General features: G+C 34.4%; 2 protein-coding genes across 3 annotated transcripts; both read right to left on the reverse strand.

Annotated features, from left to right (window-relative positions):
• Positions 1-4,120: 4,120 nt before the first annotated feature.
• Positions 4,121-7,194, reverse strand: LOC140989479 (subtilisin-like protease SBT4.13). 2 transcript variants are annotated; one of them, XM_073458672.1, is made up of 9 exons: positions 6,961-7,194; positions 6,733-6,824; positions 6,366-6,612; positions 5,790-6,294; positions 5,614-5,708; positions 5,318-5,533; positions 5,123-5,234; positions 4,827-5,040; positions 4,121-4,732 (listed from the first exon to the last, which is right to left on the reverse strand). In XM_073458672.1, the coding sequence occupies exons 1-9, from the start codon at positions 7,149-7,151 to the stop codon at positions 4,197-4,199; spliced, it is 2,208 nt and encodes a 735-aa protein (XP_073314773.1). In that variant the 5' UTR covers positions 7,152-7,194; the 3' UTR covers positions 4,121-4,196. The 2 variants fall into 2 exon arrangements, with proteins under 2 accessions (XP_073314773.1, XP_073314772.1); XM_073458671.1 differs by having other exon boundaries at positions 6,721-6,824.
• Positions 7,195-10,349: 3,155 nt separating this feature from the next.
• Positions 10,350-13,466, reverse strand: LOC140990383 (subtilisin-like protease SBT4.13). The gene is made up of 9 exons (XM_073460059.1): positions 13,144-13,466; positions 12,939-13,030; positions 12,571-12,817; positions 11,992-12,499; positions 11,813-11,910; positions 11,504-11,722; positions 11,311-11,422; positions 11,012-11,225; positions 10,350-10,926 (listed from the first exon to the last, which is right to left on the reverse strand). The coding sequence occupies exons 1-9, from the start codon at positions 13,332-13,334 to the stop codon at positions 10,385-10,387; spliced, it is 2,223 nt and encodes a 740-aa protein (XP_073316160.1). The 5' UTR covers positions 13,335-13,466; the 3' UTR covers positions 10,350-10,384.
• Between the last annotated feature and the right edge of the window lie 5,193 nt (positions 13,467-18,659).

Consider the following 18,659-nt stretch of genomic DNA (forward strand, 5'->3'; position numbering starts at 1 on the left):
TAGGCCAAACACCGCACACAATGCCAACACTACTCTGACTGTTGTAAGCCGAACAACAGGAGAAAATATCTCATAGAAGTCAATGCTTTCTTTCTGAGCATACCCGTTTACCACCAATCTAGCACGATACCGCTCCACTTGGTTATTGCCATCACGCTTGATCTTATAGACCCATATGTTTCCAATGGTTTTCCTTCCTCGTAGTAGTGTAACAAGATCCCAAGTTTTATTCTTGTCTAATGCCTCCAACTCTTCTTGCATTGCTATCATCCATAAGGATACATCCGAGCTTTGAGTAGCCTCGTGGACACTCGATGGCTCACCATCCTCTGATAATAGACAATATGCAATATTGCTTTCAGTGACATAATCTGAAAGCCAACCTGGTGGTCTTCTGTCTCGAGTTGACTGTCTCACATTGGAAACTTCAGACTCAACTTGTTCTTGTTCTTCGTGCTCTGGTACTGCTTCACAAGAAACTTGACCTTCGTCCGTCTTATTTTCCACCTGAAATATAGTAATTTCTGAATTCGGTGTGCCTTTGTCTCCCTTTACTTTATCTTCTTCGAAGATAACATCCCTGGTGATGACAAGCTTGTGAACAGTAGGATCCCACAAGCGAAACCCCTTTACTCCATCAGCATAACCCAAGAAGATACATTTTCTGGATTTCGAATCTAACTTCGATCTTTCTTGCTCATTGTACAGAACGTACACAGGACTTCCAAATGTATGCAAATGAGAATAATCTGTCGGCTTCCCAGTCCACATCTCCATCGGAGTCTTCAGATCAATCGCCACTGAAGGAGAACGATTGATAATATAACAAGCGGTTTTGACTGCTTCTGCCCAAAATGACTTGTCTAGACCCGCAGTCCTCAACATAGCTCTTGTTCTGTCCAACAAGGTCCTGTTCATCCGCTCCGCCACTCCATTCTGTTGAGGTGTGTAAGCCGTTGTGAACGGTCTTTTGATGCCTTCATGTTGACAATATGCATCAAACTCGTCACTGGTATATTCTCCTCCATTGTCAGTTCTCAGACACTTGATTTTCTTTTCAGAATCAAGTTCAACCCGCGCTTTGAAATCTTTGAAAATCTGGAAAGTATCTGATTTCTTCTTGATTGGATACACCCAATATCTCCTAGAGAAATCATCAATGAACGAGCCAAAATATCTCGCTCCTCCTAGGGATACAACTGGTGCTTGCCAAACATCCGAATGAATCAGCTCCAATATGCTTTTGCTCCTGGCAGTAGAAGTGCCAAACTTTAATCTGTGTTGTTTACTGGTAACACAGTGTTCACAAAAGGGTAATGACACTTTTGTGAGTCCCGGCAGTAGCTTCCGTTCTGAGAAAATTTTCAACCTCCGTTCTGACATATGCCCGAGCTTTCTATGCCATAACACTGTTAATTCTTCTTCTAAACCAATTGATGCAACAGCTAGTTCTGCCTCTTTGTGTGTTTCTCCCAAAAGTATATATAGATTTGCAGCAACCTTTTCCGCCTTCATAACCACAAGCGCACCTTTCACAATTTTCATGATCCCTTTCTCTATACGAGTTTTGCACCTGATGTCATCCAATTGCCTGAAAGACAAAAGATTTTTCGTCAGTCCTTTCACATGTCGTACCTCCTGTATGGTGCGAATGGTGCCATCAAACATTTTAATTTTGATAGTACCGACCCTAGCGATTTCCAAAGCATGATCATTTCCCATGAATACAGATCCTCCTGAGACTGGTTCATAATGATCAAACCATTCTCTCCGAGACGTCATGTGCCACGTCGCTCCTGAATCCATAATCCATGTGTCACAAAATTTGTGCCTGTCTTCTGCAACTGTTGCTGCTTCGCTGAATAATATTTCACCACTGCCTGAAGTACTGGCCACATTTCCTTGAGAACTTTTGTCAATACTCGTACACTCTTTCTTGAAGTGCCCTTTATCGCCACATTTGAAGCAGTAAATATTTTTCTTCTTACTTCTTGACTTTGATCTACCTCGTCTTTGGCTCCCACTGGAGTCACGGTCCATAAATCTTCCTCTTATCATCGGTAAAGCCTCTGCCTGCTTCGAGGTTACCAACCTATCTTCTTTATTCTTGCGCCGGCTTTCTTCTCCGAGAACCGCAGTTAAGACATCGTCGAATCTTAGAAAGCCCATAAGAATAGTGTTGGTTATGTTGATGATAAGTTGATCATATGAATCTGGTAGACTTCGAAGTAGAAGCTCCGCACGTTCATTTCCCCTATTTTATGCCTCATGGAAGTGAGTTGGGCAAATAGAGTATTTAGTGTGTTGATATGGTCGGTCATCGATGAGGATTCCGCCATCCGAAGAGTATAAAGTCTTCTCTTTAGGAAAATCATGTTGTGTAGCGACTTGACCTCGTACATCTTTGTCAGAGTATCCCAGATAACTTTTGCTGTTTTTATCTCAGAGATACTTGACAATACTTCGTCTGCTATAGCCAATTGTAAATTGGCAACAGCGTTGTCGTTCATCTCATTTCACTTTCCATCATCCGTAATCTCCACCGGTCTATCTCCAATAGCCGCTAAGCAATTCTCCTTTCTTAAAACTGCTTGTATCTTTATTTTCCACAGCATAAAATTGCTTCCGTTGAACTTTGCTATCTCGTACCTTCCCGCCATTATGTCTACAACAATTTTAGTAGACTGGACAAAATAATCCTGCCTTAAATAAAAAATCTAAAAAAATCTTTTCTGATGTGGAAGATCAGTCTAGGCTGCAACCACAGAGCATACTCAGAATTTTTAAGAAATTTTAAACCAAGGCTCTGATACCACTTGTTGGTCCTACGTGCAGAATTTGAGATAATAAAACCCGAAAATAAAGAATAAACTGGACACCGAGATTTACGTGGAAAATCCCTAAAAATTATTAGGGTAAAAACCAAGGGCAAGATGAAAAGAATTTCCACTATAATATTTTGTGGTGTACAACTCACTCACTGTGTTTCCAAAGAGACCACACACTCTCTTAATACAGGCGAACAAACACCTCACAAATATTATAAAATGTTATAAGATGAGAGAAAACTCGAAGGAGGAATGATTTCATAATGAAAGGGGGAGCTCTATTTATAGAGCCCCTTGACCGTGTGAATACGCGTTAAAAACGCGTATGCCAACCCACTTGTCTGCTGCATTTATTGACTTTTCTTTGCCGACACATGTCACTCACCCATTCACAACCTCTCATATAATAACGAAGAAATATCAAAGAAGATGAGTAAGCCCAGCTCTGGAGTTGATGAAGGAGATTCGGCATAATTTTTCCGTTTAGTTTTTACTATATTGATATGTTGTATTTGTTAGACATTTCGTTGTTTCTATTATTGACTTAATCAGTGTAAAAACAATGTATTTCGACATTATGAAATCAATACACTATTTATAATTTGTATTTATGAAGCATATTGTTTTTGAATGTACAATTGGACAACAACTTTGGTCTCACACAGCTCCCGGGGCGAGGAGGTGTTGAAGCGACGTCGTGTAGGAAGGATGGTGTAGTGCAGTCTTCTACCATGGCTTCGTCGTTGTGTCTACGATTCAAGGAAGGGCGGATTCACGGTGGATTTCTGCAGAAGGGTTGATTCTCTGCCGCTGGTGACACGAACCACGGTGTAGTATGAGATGAAGGTTGTAAACGAGAACGGTTGTCGAAATCTTGACCGGGATGCAGCGGAGAAAACCCTGCCTGGGGTCACTCAATATAGAATTAATGATAGACCTTCTCTTGGAAATACAAAATATAAAATAATACTTGTGTAACTGAAGTACAAAAGCATATTTATATGTTGCGTCGGTGTATACAGATTTTGTCGGTGCCTATAGGGGACTGAAGTGCTGATTTCAGCAGTCAAGTTACTAATTATATGCCATCGAATTTTGGTGCATAAACATGAGAAAAACCAACTTTTTTTATATTTATTCAAGCTTTTATTGAATTTTGATACAGAAACGGCAATGATATAGTTTGTTAACAGTCAATCAACAATCAGAAATTTGCAGATTATGAAAAAGGTCCTGGATTTTGTTAATTCTGAGATTCAGTAAATAAGGAATTTGAGGTTGATTCTTTTGGAGAAAAGGCACTCATCTTAATCATGTAATAAACCTTTATTGTTGGTTACATAGATATAATCAATTCTTGATGTATAACTAACCCATATACACAAGAATTGGGCTTCTTACACTACGAATACCATCAGACCACTCCAATGATGCAGATAAAATTTTCTTATCGATTATATTCCCAATAATAATCACTGTGAATGATTGTTTTTCATTCAGTGCCTTAAATTTAAGGATGTTTGGATTCACGGTGATGTTATAGTCCAAACTTGTACTGGTAATTGCCTTGTATATTGAATCAGCGGTTCCTACATTTGTGACCATTCTATTGAATTCTGCTAAGAATGACATACTATTTTTACTGCCACTATTTGTAACTTTAAAAGTCATTGCTGGGTAGTTCAGATCATTGGATGTTGTTCTGTTGTCTGGACAGTGGACACTTTGTCCAAATATTTTACTAAGAATTGATGCATCGTATCCGGAGTTGCAAAGAAATTTGATATAATCATCAGGCGAATTCTCATATACGAGGCCAGGATCAGTAGCTTTGACAGGATCAATGTGCCCTGTTCCGTAAGAAAATTCAGCATTCGGATCATTTGTGGCATTCATTCTCCATGCTACGAGATGAGGAAAACAAGAATTATTCAACATACAAAGCTATAATGCACAGACAATCTTAAAGTTTTACATGGTAAATTAAATTCAAATTACCTGTTGTCATAAGAGCTGATTTGATCGCAGAAGGTGACCAATCGGGGTGAAATGATTTTACGTAAGCAGCTGCACCGGTGACATGAGGGCATGACATTGATGTCCCTGATAATATATTGTATTTCACGGATCGCTTGTCTTCGCTGGATTTTGAAGGCGAGCTTAAAGGAGAATATGCTGCTAAGATTTCAACTCCAGGGGCTGTTACATCTGGCTGTGTATATGAAGTCACATTCCTATGTTATCATACATACATTGTTAAATATGGAAAGAACTGCATTTTATTGATTGCTTACCTTCAAAATATTCGGAAAAATGATGTTTGGGCCTCTTGAAGAAAAGGAAGCTACCGAAGGGGCATCAAGATTTTTCACTACTTCACTCTTGAGTATGTCCAGGGTATGATTTCTGCATTAACATTTAACAATTAATTAATATAAGTATTTTGTTATACTCGACTTTATGTATTATAATTTGAATGTCGGATTTACGTTGTGGAGTTGAAGTAGTTTTGTAAGTCACCGAAACGCAGCGTACTTAAACCAGAAGCTGGAAAGGGAACGACAAAGGAAACGTCAGGAGACTTCGTAGGGGCGACTGAACCAACTGCTCCAGTCCCGAAGGCTTCTTTTATGCCTCTGTATTCACTGCAAAGCACAATCTTCCCTTTTACCTTACTTTTATCTAGACAGTCAGCGTTACAGGCCCTGAGATTTTCAAACAGATAATTAAAACAATGTCTATGTTTTGGTATAACAATGGTGAGCATGTCAAGAACTGGACTAACTGAGCAAATTGTTCGACACATGTGCTCGTGACTTCTTTCCCATACGCTAAGGGAAAACTCTGTTCTGTCAAATCAAAAGCATTGACAGCCTTTCCCTGTAAGATATCGTAAAATTTCGTCAAAATGAGAGCTTAAGAATTCAGCAATGAATCGTATACTTTCGAAGAATTGCGTACGGTTATTGTAGTTCCATTCCCAAGAACAACTTTGGTGATGATACTCCTATCAGAATTGCTAGCTGCAACCGTGAAAATCCATGGAGAGGTGCTTGAAACCCGTAGCGTGGTCCCCCCGTTCCCTGCTGATTGTACAACTAAAATGCCCTTTTGTGAAGCGTGAAGTGACCCGATGGCAATTGCATCATTCTCCAATCTAACTGCCATACCTGGTCCAAGGGACACAGTTATGATATCAACTCCATCAGCTATAGCGTCATCGAATGCAGCTAATATATCTGCAGACTGGCATCCAATGTCGGGATTGCAAACTTTATATGCAGCGATTCTTGCTGACGGTACCCCTCCTCTTGCAGTCCCGTTAGCAATGCCATAAAAATTGCTTTCTATCACGTAGTTTCCCGCAGCTGTTGATGCTGTATGAGATCCGTGGCCTTCTAAATCCCTTGCCGAATCAGTCGGCATAGGTGAAAAGGAGTTGTAGTACCGGGCTCCGATTATTTTGCTAGGCCAATAAAATTCATAGTTAAATTTTCAAGAAAATGCAGGAAGTGACAACGAGAAATTGGATTTTACTTGTTGCAAGTGAAGTTCTGTCCTCCTTTACAAACGCCTTTCCACTTCTTGGGAGGAGGGCTGAAGCCTTTGTCACTGAAACTTTCTGATTCTGGCCATATTCCGGTGTCCATGACCCCTACGATTGTATCGCTCTCGACTGTGGGATTTCGATGAACATTTTCAGGTAATCCCATGAAATCCCATGATCTCGTTGTTTGTGGTTGAAGAGTTGTACTCGGAAAAATCGATACTACTTCCTCCTTCCCTGGATATTATATCAAGGCATTACAAAAACTTACTGATCCATTTTTCTCCTCTTTTGAAGGCACATCATTAGGAATAAGAAACCTAAGTATCTGAATGTGGAGAATACATAGAAGTTTACTTGCCAACTTTTCTAGCTCTTCATGTGTGAGATAGGCAGCAAATCCATTGAAACTCCTGCTGTAACTTCTAACCAAAGATCGACCACGAAACCTTGAAGAAACACAAGAAAATGACAAAACATTACACACAAAAAACAATTATCTTTTTTCTTGAAATCCCCTGTCCGTATATTCTTGAAATCCCCTGTCCTTATATTCCTATGAAATCTTAACCTTGTTTAAGATACCTGGTGTCCACAACTTCTTTAAGCAGGTTCAGGTGGTAGGTCGAAGATGATTGTTCATTTTTACCAAGAGTTCCCATGTATACTATGTATATCTTCCTTTCTTGATCGGAAGCATGACAATTGGCTATCCAGCTCAAAACACGAAGAACAAATATAAAACATGAAATTTTGAGAGAATGCAGGTCAGACATTGTATGATGAGTGACCTTTCAAACCAATTCCGGCTGATTTTGAATATGATTTGATAGCTTTAAATAGAGTGAAACTTCATTTAAGAATTATATTTATCATATGTAATAGGGTTGATTATATTGATTTGAATAAGATTTTGTGTATTAGCTTAAGTGAATCCATGTTTTTTGTTTTTATTTTTTGTCAATCAAAGTACAGATTTATAGGTGAATTTGCAAGATCTTATTTCAGCTGGGATATAATTTGACCTATTTTAAATTGAAAGTTCAAAGTCAATATGAGTTGTCCAAAAATGTGCTTTAATGTTGCTCCTTTGGGTCAATGGGAAAATGGACAAGGATTGCAAGTTCACACAAACCAAACCAAACCAAACCAAACCAAATATAATAAATATCAATCAAATCATACTACCTTTTTTTTTTTAAAAAAAAAGAACTAAAAACATGATATTAATCTTTATATCTTGCAGCAACATGAGAGAGATACAACTTAGAAGAGTGGTGATTAGCAAAGATGGTTCATTTGTATGGGTTGTAGATAAAGCTGTCAAAACAGGTTAAACTCGTCTTGTCATATATTGTAGGTGGGTTAGGTTGGTAAATCACGCCCCGCCCCGCCCCATCAAATCTAGCTAAAACAAAATTGGCTAAGGCCTCCGGAAAGAAAATTAATGAATATGACCAGCTGATTCTTGAAATAATCTTTGTAACGTACACCGCAAATAATAGCCTAACAATTTTAAACTAAAATAAAATAATATAAGTTTTGTTCGGGATAATATTTGAAAAAAAGAGATGTTGTGAATAAAATATCATGATTTGAGAAAATGATCGGAAAATTTGATGAGTGTGATTTGAGTTCGGTATAGAACATAGTTAATTGATGATTTTTAAATGACTTCGAACCCGAGTTGGTGTCGGTTTAGCAATATAGTAAAATTTGTGACTTGTCTTATAAGCATATGTTTAGATATAATAATTCTAATGATTTTGGTAGCATGAATGATGACAATGAGTAAATTTGGTTTCGAAATGAAAATCCTTCCTTTACTTATTTGAGGATTCCGATTAAGACATCGAATTAAAATAAAGGTCTCAGGTGCGTACACTGATATTCAAAAATTATTTCGCAAAAACTCAACAATAATAAATTTGTGTGTATGTTATTGTTATTAATGCTTGTTGATTCCTTTTATATTGGANAAATAAATTTTTGGAAACTAATATAATCTCATAATTTTGTGAAAAATGATAAATATATTATATAGATTAACTGAACTGTAAAAAAGATGAAGGAAAAGAAACGGTAACACGAACCATCGATAAATTAAACTAATTAAATCAAGAAAACTAACGTAATATTAAATAATTAAATAAAAAAACTCATAGAAAGAGGAAAATAGATAATCACTAAAATAAAATGAGGCACTAAAAATCCAATGGATTAAATAAATTAATGTAATAAGTAAAATAAATATAGAATATATAATTTGGATAAGGGAGCTCAAAATAACCATCAAAATAAATCCTTAGAGACCAAGATATAATCTTCAAATTTTGTGAAAAGTGACAAGAATTATTAAATCAAAGAAACTAACGTAACATCAAATAATTAAGTAAAAAGAGTACTCATAGAAGGGAGAAAATAGATAATCACTAAAATAAAATGAAACAGTAAAATATCCGGATAATCACTAAAATAAAATGAAACAGTAAAAGATCCAATGCATTAAACAAATTAATGTAATAAAAGTAAAATAAATATAGACTATATAGTTTGGATTGAAGATCTCAAAATAATCATCAAAATAAATCCTTAGAGACTAATATATAATCTTCAAATCTCGTGAAAAGTGACAAGACTTAATCAAACTTTGGGGAAAAAAAAAAGAATAAGCCATGTAGAACCGCAAGACGGAAAAATTAAAAATGAATTCAATGTTTTCAATGAATATTAATGCTCATATATTAATAATCAGTAATTAAAAATAAAATAAATATAGACTATATAGTTTGGATAGAGGATTTCAAAATAACCATCAAAATAAATTCTTAGAGACCAAGAAATAATCTTCAAATTTTGTGAAAAGTGACAAGAATTAATCGAACTTTGGAAAAAAACAAGAAGTCATGTAGAACCTCAAGGCGGAAAAAGTAGGAATGAATTCAATGTTTTCAATGAATATTAATGCAAGAATAAGCCATGTAGAACAACAAGACGGAAAAATTAAGAATGAATTCAATGTTTTCAATGAAAATTAATGCTCATATATTAATAATCATTAATTAAAAATAAAATAAATATAGACTATATAGTTTGGATAGATGATTTCAAAATAACCATCAAAATAAATTCTTAGAGATCAAGATATAATTTTCAAATTTTGTGAAAAATGACAAGAATTAATCGAACGTAGGGAAAAAAACAAGAAGTCATGTAGAACCGCAAGACGGAAAAAATAGGAATGAATTAATGTTTTCAATGAATATTAATGCTCTTATATTAATAATAAGTAATTAGTTATAATTATTTAAGATAAGCAAAAAAATTACAAGTTAACACATATAAGAATACAACTTATTAAGCTAGATAAAGAAGGGCATACATGAAAATTGTGAATAATAAGTAATTAGTTATAGTTATTTAAGATAAACAAAGAAATTACAAGTTGACCCATATAAGAATACAACTTGTTAAGCTAGATAAAGAAGGATATATAGGGAAATTCACAATTGGAAGTTGTATATTTATATGTAAGTAGATTATTGCATGCTATATCCATACATTATACTCTTAGTCATTCCTGCCTAGGAAAAGTGAGTTTGGAACTTGTTTTCTTCCCACATCTGTTCTAATACTCAATTAAACTGCGTTTTTTTAATTGAGATAAATTACTCGCACCGTAAATTTTGAAATGCAAATTGGAATATTTCAAATCTCTGTTTCTGACAGCGAGGAAAAAGTAAGAATGCAAAAGAATTCTAACATGCAAGAGCATTTAGGACTTTGCGATTAACAGGTGTGCGATTTTTATTAGTTCCCAGATCCAATAAACCAATCAAGATCACATAAGAATTTGGAGCAATTCTTAGGATGAAATATAATAAGTTCGTGCAAATGAGGAAATTGTAGTTGATTTTGTAGGGAAAAACACAATCTTGTTCATGCACTAAACTTTTATTATACAACAAAAAAAATTGTTTTTGGTTGGATAGAAATATAAATTCTTGATCTAAATGTTATCTGTATACACAACAATTGGGCTCCTGACGTTATGAACGCCATCAGACCACTCCAATGATGCAGACAACACTGTCTTATCACGTATCTTCCCACTAATACTCACGGAAAACGATTGCTTTTGGTTCAGTGCGGAAAATTTAAGGATGCTAGGATTCACGGTGATGTTATAATATGATCTTTTACTGATAATTGCCTTGTATGTCGAATTTGCGGATCCTTTATTAGTAACCGTTCTGTTGAATTTTGCTGTGAATGGTGTAGTCTTTTTACTTCCACTGGCTGTAACTTTAAAAGCCATTGCAGGGTAGTTCAGATCGCCGGTTGTTGAATTCTTGCCTGGACATTGGACACGTACTCCAAATATTTTACTAAGGGTTGACTCGTCATAGCCGGAGCCGCATAGGAATTTGACATAATCATCAGTTAAAATCTCGTAGATGAGACCAGGATTAGCAGCTTTGACTGGATCGATATGGCCTGTTCCGTAAGATAATTCAGCCATTGGATCCTTTTTGGCATTCATTCTCCATGCTACAAGGAAAAAACACATTTAGCATATGAAGCAATGATGCATATCTACAATCTTTAAATTTCTTATGATGAAAACTTGAATTACCCGTTGTCATGAGAGCTGATTTGATCGCAGAAGGTGACCAATCGGGGTGAAATGATCTAACATAGGCAGCTGCACCGGTGACATGAGGGCAAGACATCGATGTCCCAGATAATATATTATATTTCACGGATCGCTTATCTTCGGGGTAAACTGAAGGTGAACTCACAGGTGAATATGCTGCTATGATTTCAACTCCAGGGGCTGTTACATCTGGCTGTGTATATGCAAATATTATATTACTACGTCATCATATACATATTCTTAAATGTAGTAGTAACTATATTTTGTTCCCTATGTACCTTCAAGATATTTGGAAAAAGGACGCTTGGGCCTCTAGAAGAAAATGAAGCAACCGAAGGGGCATCAAGATTTTTCACTACTTCACTCTTGAGTATGTCCAGGGTATGATTTCTGCATTAAAGATTGGTTAATATAAAAATTAAATCTCGATATACTCGAGTTTCGGTATTATAATTAATGTTGGATTTTTACTTCGTGGCATTGAAGTATCTTAGCAAGTCACTGAAGCGAGGTATACTTAGACCAGAAGCTGGAAATGGAACGACAGATGCAATATCTGGAAACTTTTGAGACTGCACGACCGAACCGACTGCTCCAGCCCTGTTGACTTCTTGCATGCCACTGTATTCGCTGCAAAGTACGACCTTGCCTTTTACTTCATTTCTATCTAAACAGTCAATACGACAGATCCTGAAATTTTCAAACAAAAAAAAAATAATGCTATGTATAAATTTTGGTATAACAATGGTGAGAATTTCAAATTTCAAGAATTGAACTAACTGAACACTCTCTCCTACGCATTGACTGCTCGCCACTTCATCACCATATGCTAAGGGAAATTTATGCCCTTTCAAGTCGAAAGGATTGACCGATTTTCCCTGTAGGATATTGCATAATTTGATCAAAACGTGAGCCTAAAGATTTATTAATGAACAATATATTTTCGGGAAAATGCATACCGTAATTATAGTTCCATTCCCAAGAACAACTTTGGTGATGATACCCCTATCAGTAGTGCTAGCTGCAGCCGTGAAAATCCATGGAACGGTGCTTGAAACCTTTGATTGAGACCCACCGTTCCCTGCTGATTGTACAACTAAAATGCCCTTTTGGAAAGCATGAAGTGACCCAATCGCAACCACATCATCTTCCAATCCAACTGGCTGAGTGCCTCCAAGAGAGACGGTTATGATATCAACTCCATCAGCTATGGCGTCGTCGAAAGCAGCTAATATATCTTCAGATGCGCATCCTAAGTCGGGGTAGCAAACTTTATATGCGGCGATTCTTGCTGATGGTACCCCTCCTCTCGCGGTACCGTCAGCGAAGCCATAAAAACTGGTACCTTTTACATAGTTTCCAGCTGCTATCGATGCTGTATGAGATCCGTGGCCTTCTATATCCCTCGTCGTCTTATAACTTGGCACCATAAGAGGAGGGGCATAGAAGCGGGCTCCGATTATTTTGCTGCATACGGAAAATGCAATATTAAAATTTCATGAACAAGCTTGAAATGACGGTGAGAAAGGTATTTTTACTTATTGCAAGTGAAGTTTTCTCCTCCTTTACACGCTCCTTTCCATTTCCTTGGAGGATGGCTGAAGCCCTTGTCGCTAAAACTCTCTGATTCTGGCCATATTCCGGTGTCAATGACTCCAATGATGGTGTCGCTCTCGACCGTGGGATTTCGATGAACTTTTTCAGGGAATCCCATGAAATCCCATGATCTTGTTGTTTGTGTTCGAAAAGTCCTACTTGGAAAAATTGATACTACTTCTTCTTTCCCTGTATTTCAATTTAAGTCATTGCAAAAACTTCCAAGTTACTGGTTTTTTCCCTCTTTTGAAGACATACCAATGGGAAATAGAAAGCAAAACATGTGAATATGGAGACTATAGAAGTTTACTTGCTAACTTTTCCCGCTCTTCATGTGTGAGATAGGCAGCAAATCCATTGAAACTCCTCGTATAACTTCTGACCAATGATCGATCTAGGAACCTTCAGGAAACACAAGGAAATCACAAGATGATATGCATGCACAAAAAGTTCGATCCATTTTCTTGAAACCTCATGTCTGTAAATTAAATTTGTGTTAATCGTGTTCATGATACCTGGTGTCCACAACTTCTTGAAGCATGTTCAAGTGGTCCGTCGAATATGATTGTTCCTTTTCACCATGATTTCCCATGTACACTATATAAACCTTCCTTTGTTGGTCCGAAGCGCGACAACAGATCATCCGACCCAAAACACACAGAGCAAGTAAAAGGTAGGAAAGTATGAGAGAATGCATCCGAGCCATTGTTGGATGACTGACGAATGAAACAAAGGCGAGTGAATGTGTCTTTTGTTTTAGCCATTTGACGTCCTTAAATAGTGTGAAATTTCATTTAAGAATTATATTTGAAGGGTTGATTTCTATTATTGATCGAGATTTGTGCATTAATCGAAGTAAATCCTTGTTTTGGATTTCATATATTATCAAACTTTTAATCCGTTTTCCTCAAAATAAAATTGCTGATTTTGGGGTCAATTTTCATGATGACCGATTATTAATTATAAATTTCAAAGTCGTTATCCAATAGTTAAATATTACAAAAATTAAAAATTTCGTTAATTTCGGTCAACGGAAAGTCAGCCAAGGATTGCATGCACACACTTTAAAAAATATTTGTGATAATTCAAATTTTTGGGGTGTAATTATTTATTCAATTATGGATATGTATAAGATTATGTTTTCGAAATCTTGGTATTAGGTTAAATAATAAAAAATTCGAAAATATTAAATAATAAATTATATTCAAAATTTACAAGCCAATAAATACATGAAATTTTAAATTCAGTGAAAGACATGTATTAATATCGAAAATCAAGGCTGAAATATCAATCAAATTTGGAAGAAGGTATTACATAAAATGTAGTTTTTCTCAATAAAGAAGCTAGCAAATTTCAGTGCAGCCTAGATATATTATGAATTTGTATAAAAAAACAGTTTACATTCAACCATCCAGTCCAACGTACATCGAATTTCGAATATTAATGATACTTGGGGAACACGTTTTTACAAGTATGTTATGATATTATGTATGGAAGAAACAATTCGAATTATGGAAGAATTATCTTAAAATTTTGGTAAAAATATTAACCGAATTATGGTAATATTTTCACCTTATCACCTATTAATATTACCCTATGCCATGTGAAAATTCACATCCAAAAAATTCAGTCATAATTTCGAGAATTTTCTCTCAAAGTGCTCTCAAGATTTCGAGTTTTTTCCTCAAATTCTGCTGAATATCAAAGTTCTACTGCCGTTCAGATCTAAGGAGGATTCGAAAATCCAAGCAAAGAAATCGTTCTTCAAATTTTCCCCTAGATCTAAGGTAAATGAGCTTGTTTTCAAAAATACAAATTCAGTTATCCGTTGCTTCGTTTTTTTTTTTTTTTGAAAGTTAGGTCGAACACAATTCTTCTTCTAGTACCCCTTCTTGATACGATTATTGTATGTTCTATGTTTTGGTACTGTGAGGATTCATTTAGCTATGTAAGAGAATCCCAATATGTGATATGTTTATGGTTCTTACAAGGAGGAATTGTGACCGTTATAGGGCATCGCTCTTATACAAGTAAAAATTAGACACTGATATCAGTAAACCATGGAAAATAGATGAATCTCAGTGCCTAGGCCAAGCTGTGGTTATATATTATATGAAATATGCTATCTATGATATGTTATTTCGAAGATCATGTGTATTTGGTATGTATGTGCTCAAACGGCCTCTACTTACTGAGTGACAACTATATCATTCATTCTTTACTCTACCCTCCCCAGATATGTCTGAAGAGGAAATTGGAGAACATGAACAAGATCAGTTTTGGGGCTGATAATAAGAAGGATCGAGAAGTTTATTTTATCTTTATCTTATTTAAGTTTTTAACTCAATTTGTAAACGTTTCTTCATATTTTTATTGTTTTAAGAATTTACGTGGTAAAGACAATTTATGATTCATTATGAGTAATAAACTTTTTTTTGTTTATACTGTACTACGAGACTTGTTGTTTTCAATTGTGTGGTTGTAAAACAACGTCGGTGTCGACTAACTCCGGTCTCGAGGTTTGACAATATTAATTAAATATCACACAATTTTTTTAAAAAAAATCAATTAGGAATATGATGTAAATCATTATCTTTTATTACTTTGTATATATCTTTGTTTTTAAAAAATATAGGTAGAATGAGCAATACTGATAATTGAATTTTTTGTCTTTTTATTTTCTAAGTAATCATAAAAATATAGTCATTTCATTTTTTTTAACATCAGTAGTTTTAAAATTTTTATCTACTTTATTTTAGTGACTAATGTAAACAATTTAGTGATATATCTATAATATACTACGTAATAATGCATCAACCCCTTAGAATAATTACTTTGATCATTTTAATAGATAGACAAAAATACTCTTTTTTCAATCTAATAAAAGATATTATACCAAATATTTTAGTAAATTCTAAAAATAACTAATAAATAATTTCTTAATCATATTCAATAACTTAATTTTTTAAAAAATTTAATTACATTAAAAATTTATGCATTCAAATTATCGTGTATTTTGGTTACTAGTGCACATCATGCTAGTTCGCACATGCTGTATAATATGACAAAAGGGGTGGCTTTTGAGGTGAGTCTATGCTACACCGAGAGTTCTACTTCTGATGTGTTTATATAAGATGATTCGTCGATCATCTCACTGTAGTAATACGATCCGCTAAGGCTTAGTTTGACAAGTTTATAGAATTAAAGTTTTAGAAAAATATTGATAAAACCTATATTTTTGTTTTGAAATGAGATGGTTGACCGATTAGTTATACAAAACAACAAACCGAGAATATATCTCCTAGTATAACATAGACTCCCCCGTGGCTCTTGTACCACTATAGCGTGATGTTTGCCATATCAAAAAAATTTATTATAGTTGAGTTGTTTTTATGTTTTTATTTTTTAAATTACAATTTCTTTAATAATGATACAAAGCACTAATTTATTTTATCCATATAAATTTTATTATATCAATATTCTGTGCATTTAACCGATTATATATATATTGCATTCTAATAATTAAAATCTATTTTGAAAAATAATTGCGTAAAAATCCGATGGGTTAACGAATATTTTTTTTGTTACTTAAAGAATTAAATATTTATATTATTGTCATAATATAAAGTATAGCTTTTAAAAGTTTAATACACATTAATTTCACTCGATGCTATCAAAAAAATTATGATCTATTGTTAAATAGTAAATATTGAAAGATATATCTCTACATTGAAGTGTTTATTTAGAATGTCACCTACATGGATTCTTCTCCATTTATTGATTTAAATTAAGTATCAATTTAACTCATATAACTAGAAAATAGATTATTTAGTTCAATGATATGTGATTGTTTTAAAAAAATTAAATAATATTATTTTTATTTCTCAATAACACTTAATTGTAGATTTATTTTGTATATATATAAATATAAACATAAGAAAAACCAAAACATAATGGAAAGTCCATTTTTATAATAATATGATATTGAAGCCCATAAAAAAAATTACAAAAACTTAATTAACCTTTAAATATTGGGGTTAGCACCTACAATGGGCCAAGAATCAAGATAATAATTGCCTATGTTGAGATTAATTGAAAGTGTTTCAACTATTTTTCAGATTAGTGCTTATATAAAGACCTGAAAATTGTTATCATCATATAAGGAAATTAAGGGACATTATATCAGTAATTATCACATATTATATGTCATTTATAAGCCATAAAATCAAAAATAAAGCGAAAAAAGAGGATTCATTAATCTGAAATGCTAAGAGTTGAAATATCTAAATAAAAATTAATTATGTCATTTAAATATGGCTATATTTAGGACCTTTCAGCTTACCTCTTTCGAGATTATAAATAGTAGTTTGAGCTTAAGGAAAATCACATATCATCAAGCACAAAAGATGTGGGGTTTTAGTTCCTAATCGTTATTACAACACAATTTGATTAGGGTTAATTAATCACAGCGGAAAACGAGTTTAAAATTTCTTCACAATGAGCCAAAAATATGTTATTTGAATACTAAAAATAGTATTTCATCTCACATCATAAAATCTGCCCACACATAATCTAAACAACTCATACAACAATAAATCATATTCTCGGGACATGCCCCGGTATATAGATACATAAACATATATACTGGGAAAGACCACTAAACCTCAACTCAAACTGTGACTCCCTCCAGAAGTACCTTCTCCGGTCTCCTGATATCCAGGAGTACCTGTCATTATCCACATACAAAGACAACAACAGCCCCGTCTGGGGTGAGCAAAGCTCAGTCTGAAACAACCACAATATATACCACAGATATCTAAACAATGATATATGATATGCAATGCATGTATGTCGTGGAGGTATCAGGTCAAATGCCCATCTACTGAGCACATGTCAGAATCAATCGAATCGCTATCAAATCAATGCTCGAGCTGGCACACCGACCTCAATCAGGGATAATCGTATGATAGCGTCGAAAAAGCGCCATCAAATCCCAAATCTCAATCAAATCATCGGGGCCACTAATGTCTATGCTTTAAGGGTCATGTAATACCAAACATAGCATCGTGTTCACAAACCCCAGAATCAAATCAAATCATATCAGTGTATCCAAGGATCATAGCTCAACGTGCATGTCATGTATGCCACATAAACTCAACAAATAAGGCATATAGACATGTAATCTCAATCCAATCAATCAAACATATATCATATAATACAGATACCTGTCGTATGTTACCCGGTCGCAACATACCTCAATTCTTCGTTCCAGTCGATGTAGCTTTAATATTTCAGTATAGAAACTCTATCTACATCAATAACACATTCTTTTCAATCCATAATTTCATTCAATATCAACAATAGAGGTTTCAAATATCTTTTGAAACTTTAAAATTCATATCAAATTCAAATCATAGCATAATTCAATTCCGACTTCAAAACTTAGCTTCTTGTCGGTTATTCTACCGCATATATTTATCAGAATTAATAATAACTGACAAATAATTCTCCAATCTCAATCCAATGATTAAAATTTCCTAATTATAATAAATTGGGAAAAATTCAAAATAACATCACTATAATCTTCTCTACTTCGTTAAAATCATACAATATTCAACAATCTTCAATTTATGTATGATTTAACAATTTATCGGATTTATTCCAAAAATCGACGAATTTCAAACATCACCAAAAATATAAAATTTATACCTCAAATCGAAGACCTCGTGTCAACGATCTCAGAACTGAAGTCGGTTCGTCGATTGGATAAACCGATAAATCGCACGATCGAAAAGAAAATCGAAAACCTTATTATGTTCTGTCTTCTCTATTCTCTCCCCCTCTGTTATCCATACGTTCGAATAGCTTGGGTCATATTTATCTTTTTTTTTTTAAAAAAATATTATATTATATTATTTACGAAATTGCCATCCTTGTCATCAGATAATTACGAAAATGCCATCTCATAATTACGAAAATACCATCGAATAATTACGAAAATACCATCGAATAATTACGAAAATACCATCAA

Source organism: Primulina huaijiensis, chromosome 12 (genome assembly GCF_012295235.1).
Source record: "Primulina huaijiensis isolate GDHJ02 chromosome 12, ASM1229523v2, whole genome shotgun sequence".
In the NCBI taxonomy this organism is placed as follows: Eukaryota; Viridiplantae; Streptophyta; class Magnoliopsida; order Lamiales; family Gesneriaceae; genus Primulina; species Primulina huaijiensis.

Excerpts from the sequence above, each read along its gene's own strand:
- LOC140989479 (XM_073458671.1), bottom strand. The coding sequence starts at position 7,151 with ATGTCTGACCTGCATTCTCTCAAAATTTCATGTTTTATATTTGTTCTT. Across the intron at positions 5,709-5,789 it reads GGAATGGAACTACAATAACC|GGAAAGGCTGTCAATGCTTT; the intron begins GTACGCAATTCT and ends GATATCTTACAG. Across the intron at positions 4,733-4,826 it reads ATCAGCTCTTATGACAACAG|CATGGAGAATGAATGCCACA; the intron begins GTAATTTGAATT and ends CTCATCTCGTAG.
- LOC140990383 (XM_073460059.1), bottom strand. The coding sequence starts at position 13,334 with ATGGCTCGGATGCATTCTCTCATACTTTCCTACCTTTTACTTGCTCTG. Across the intron at positions 12,500-12,570 it reads GAAAACTTCACTTGCAATAA|CAAAATAATCGGAGCCCGCT; the intron begins GTAAAAATACCT and ends TTCCGTATGCAG. Across the intron at positions 11,911-11,991 it reads GGAATGGAACTATAATTACG|GGAAAATCGGTCAATCCTTT; the intron begins GTATGCATTTTC and ends AATATCCTACAG.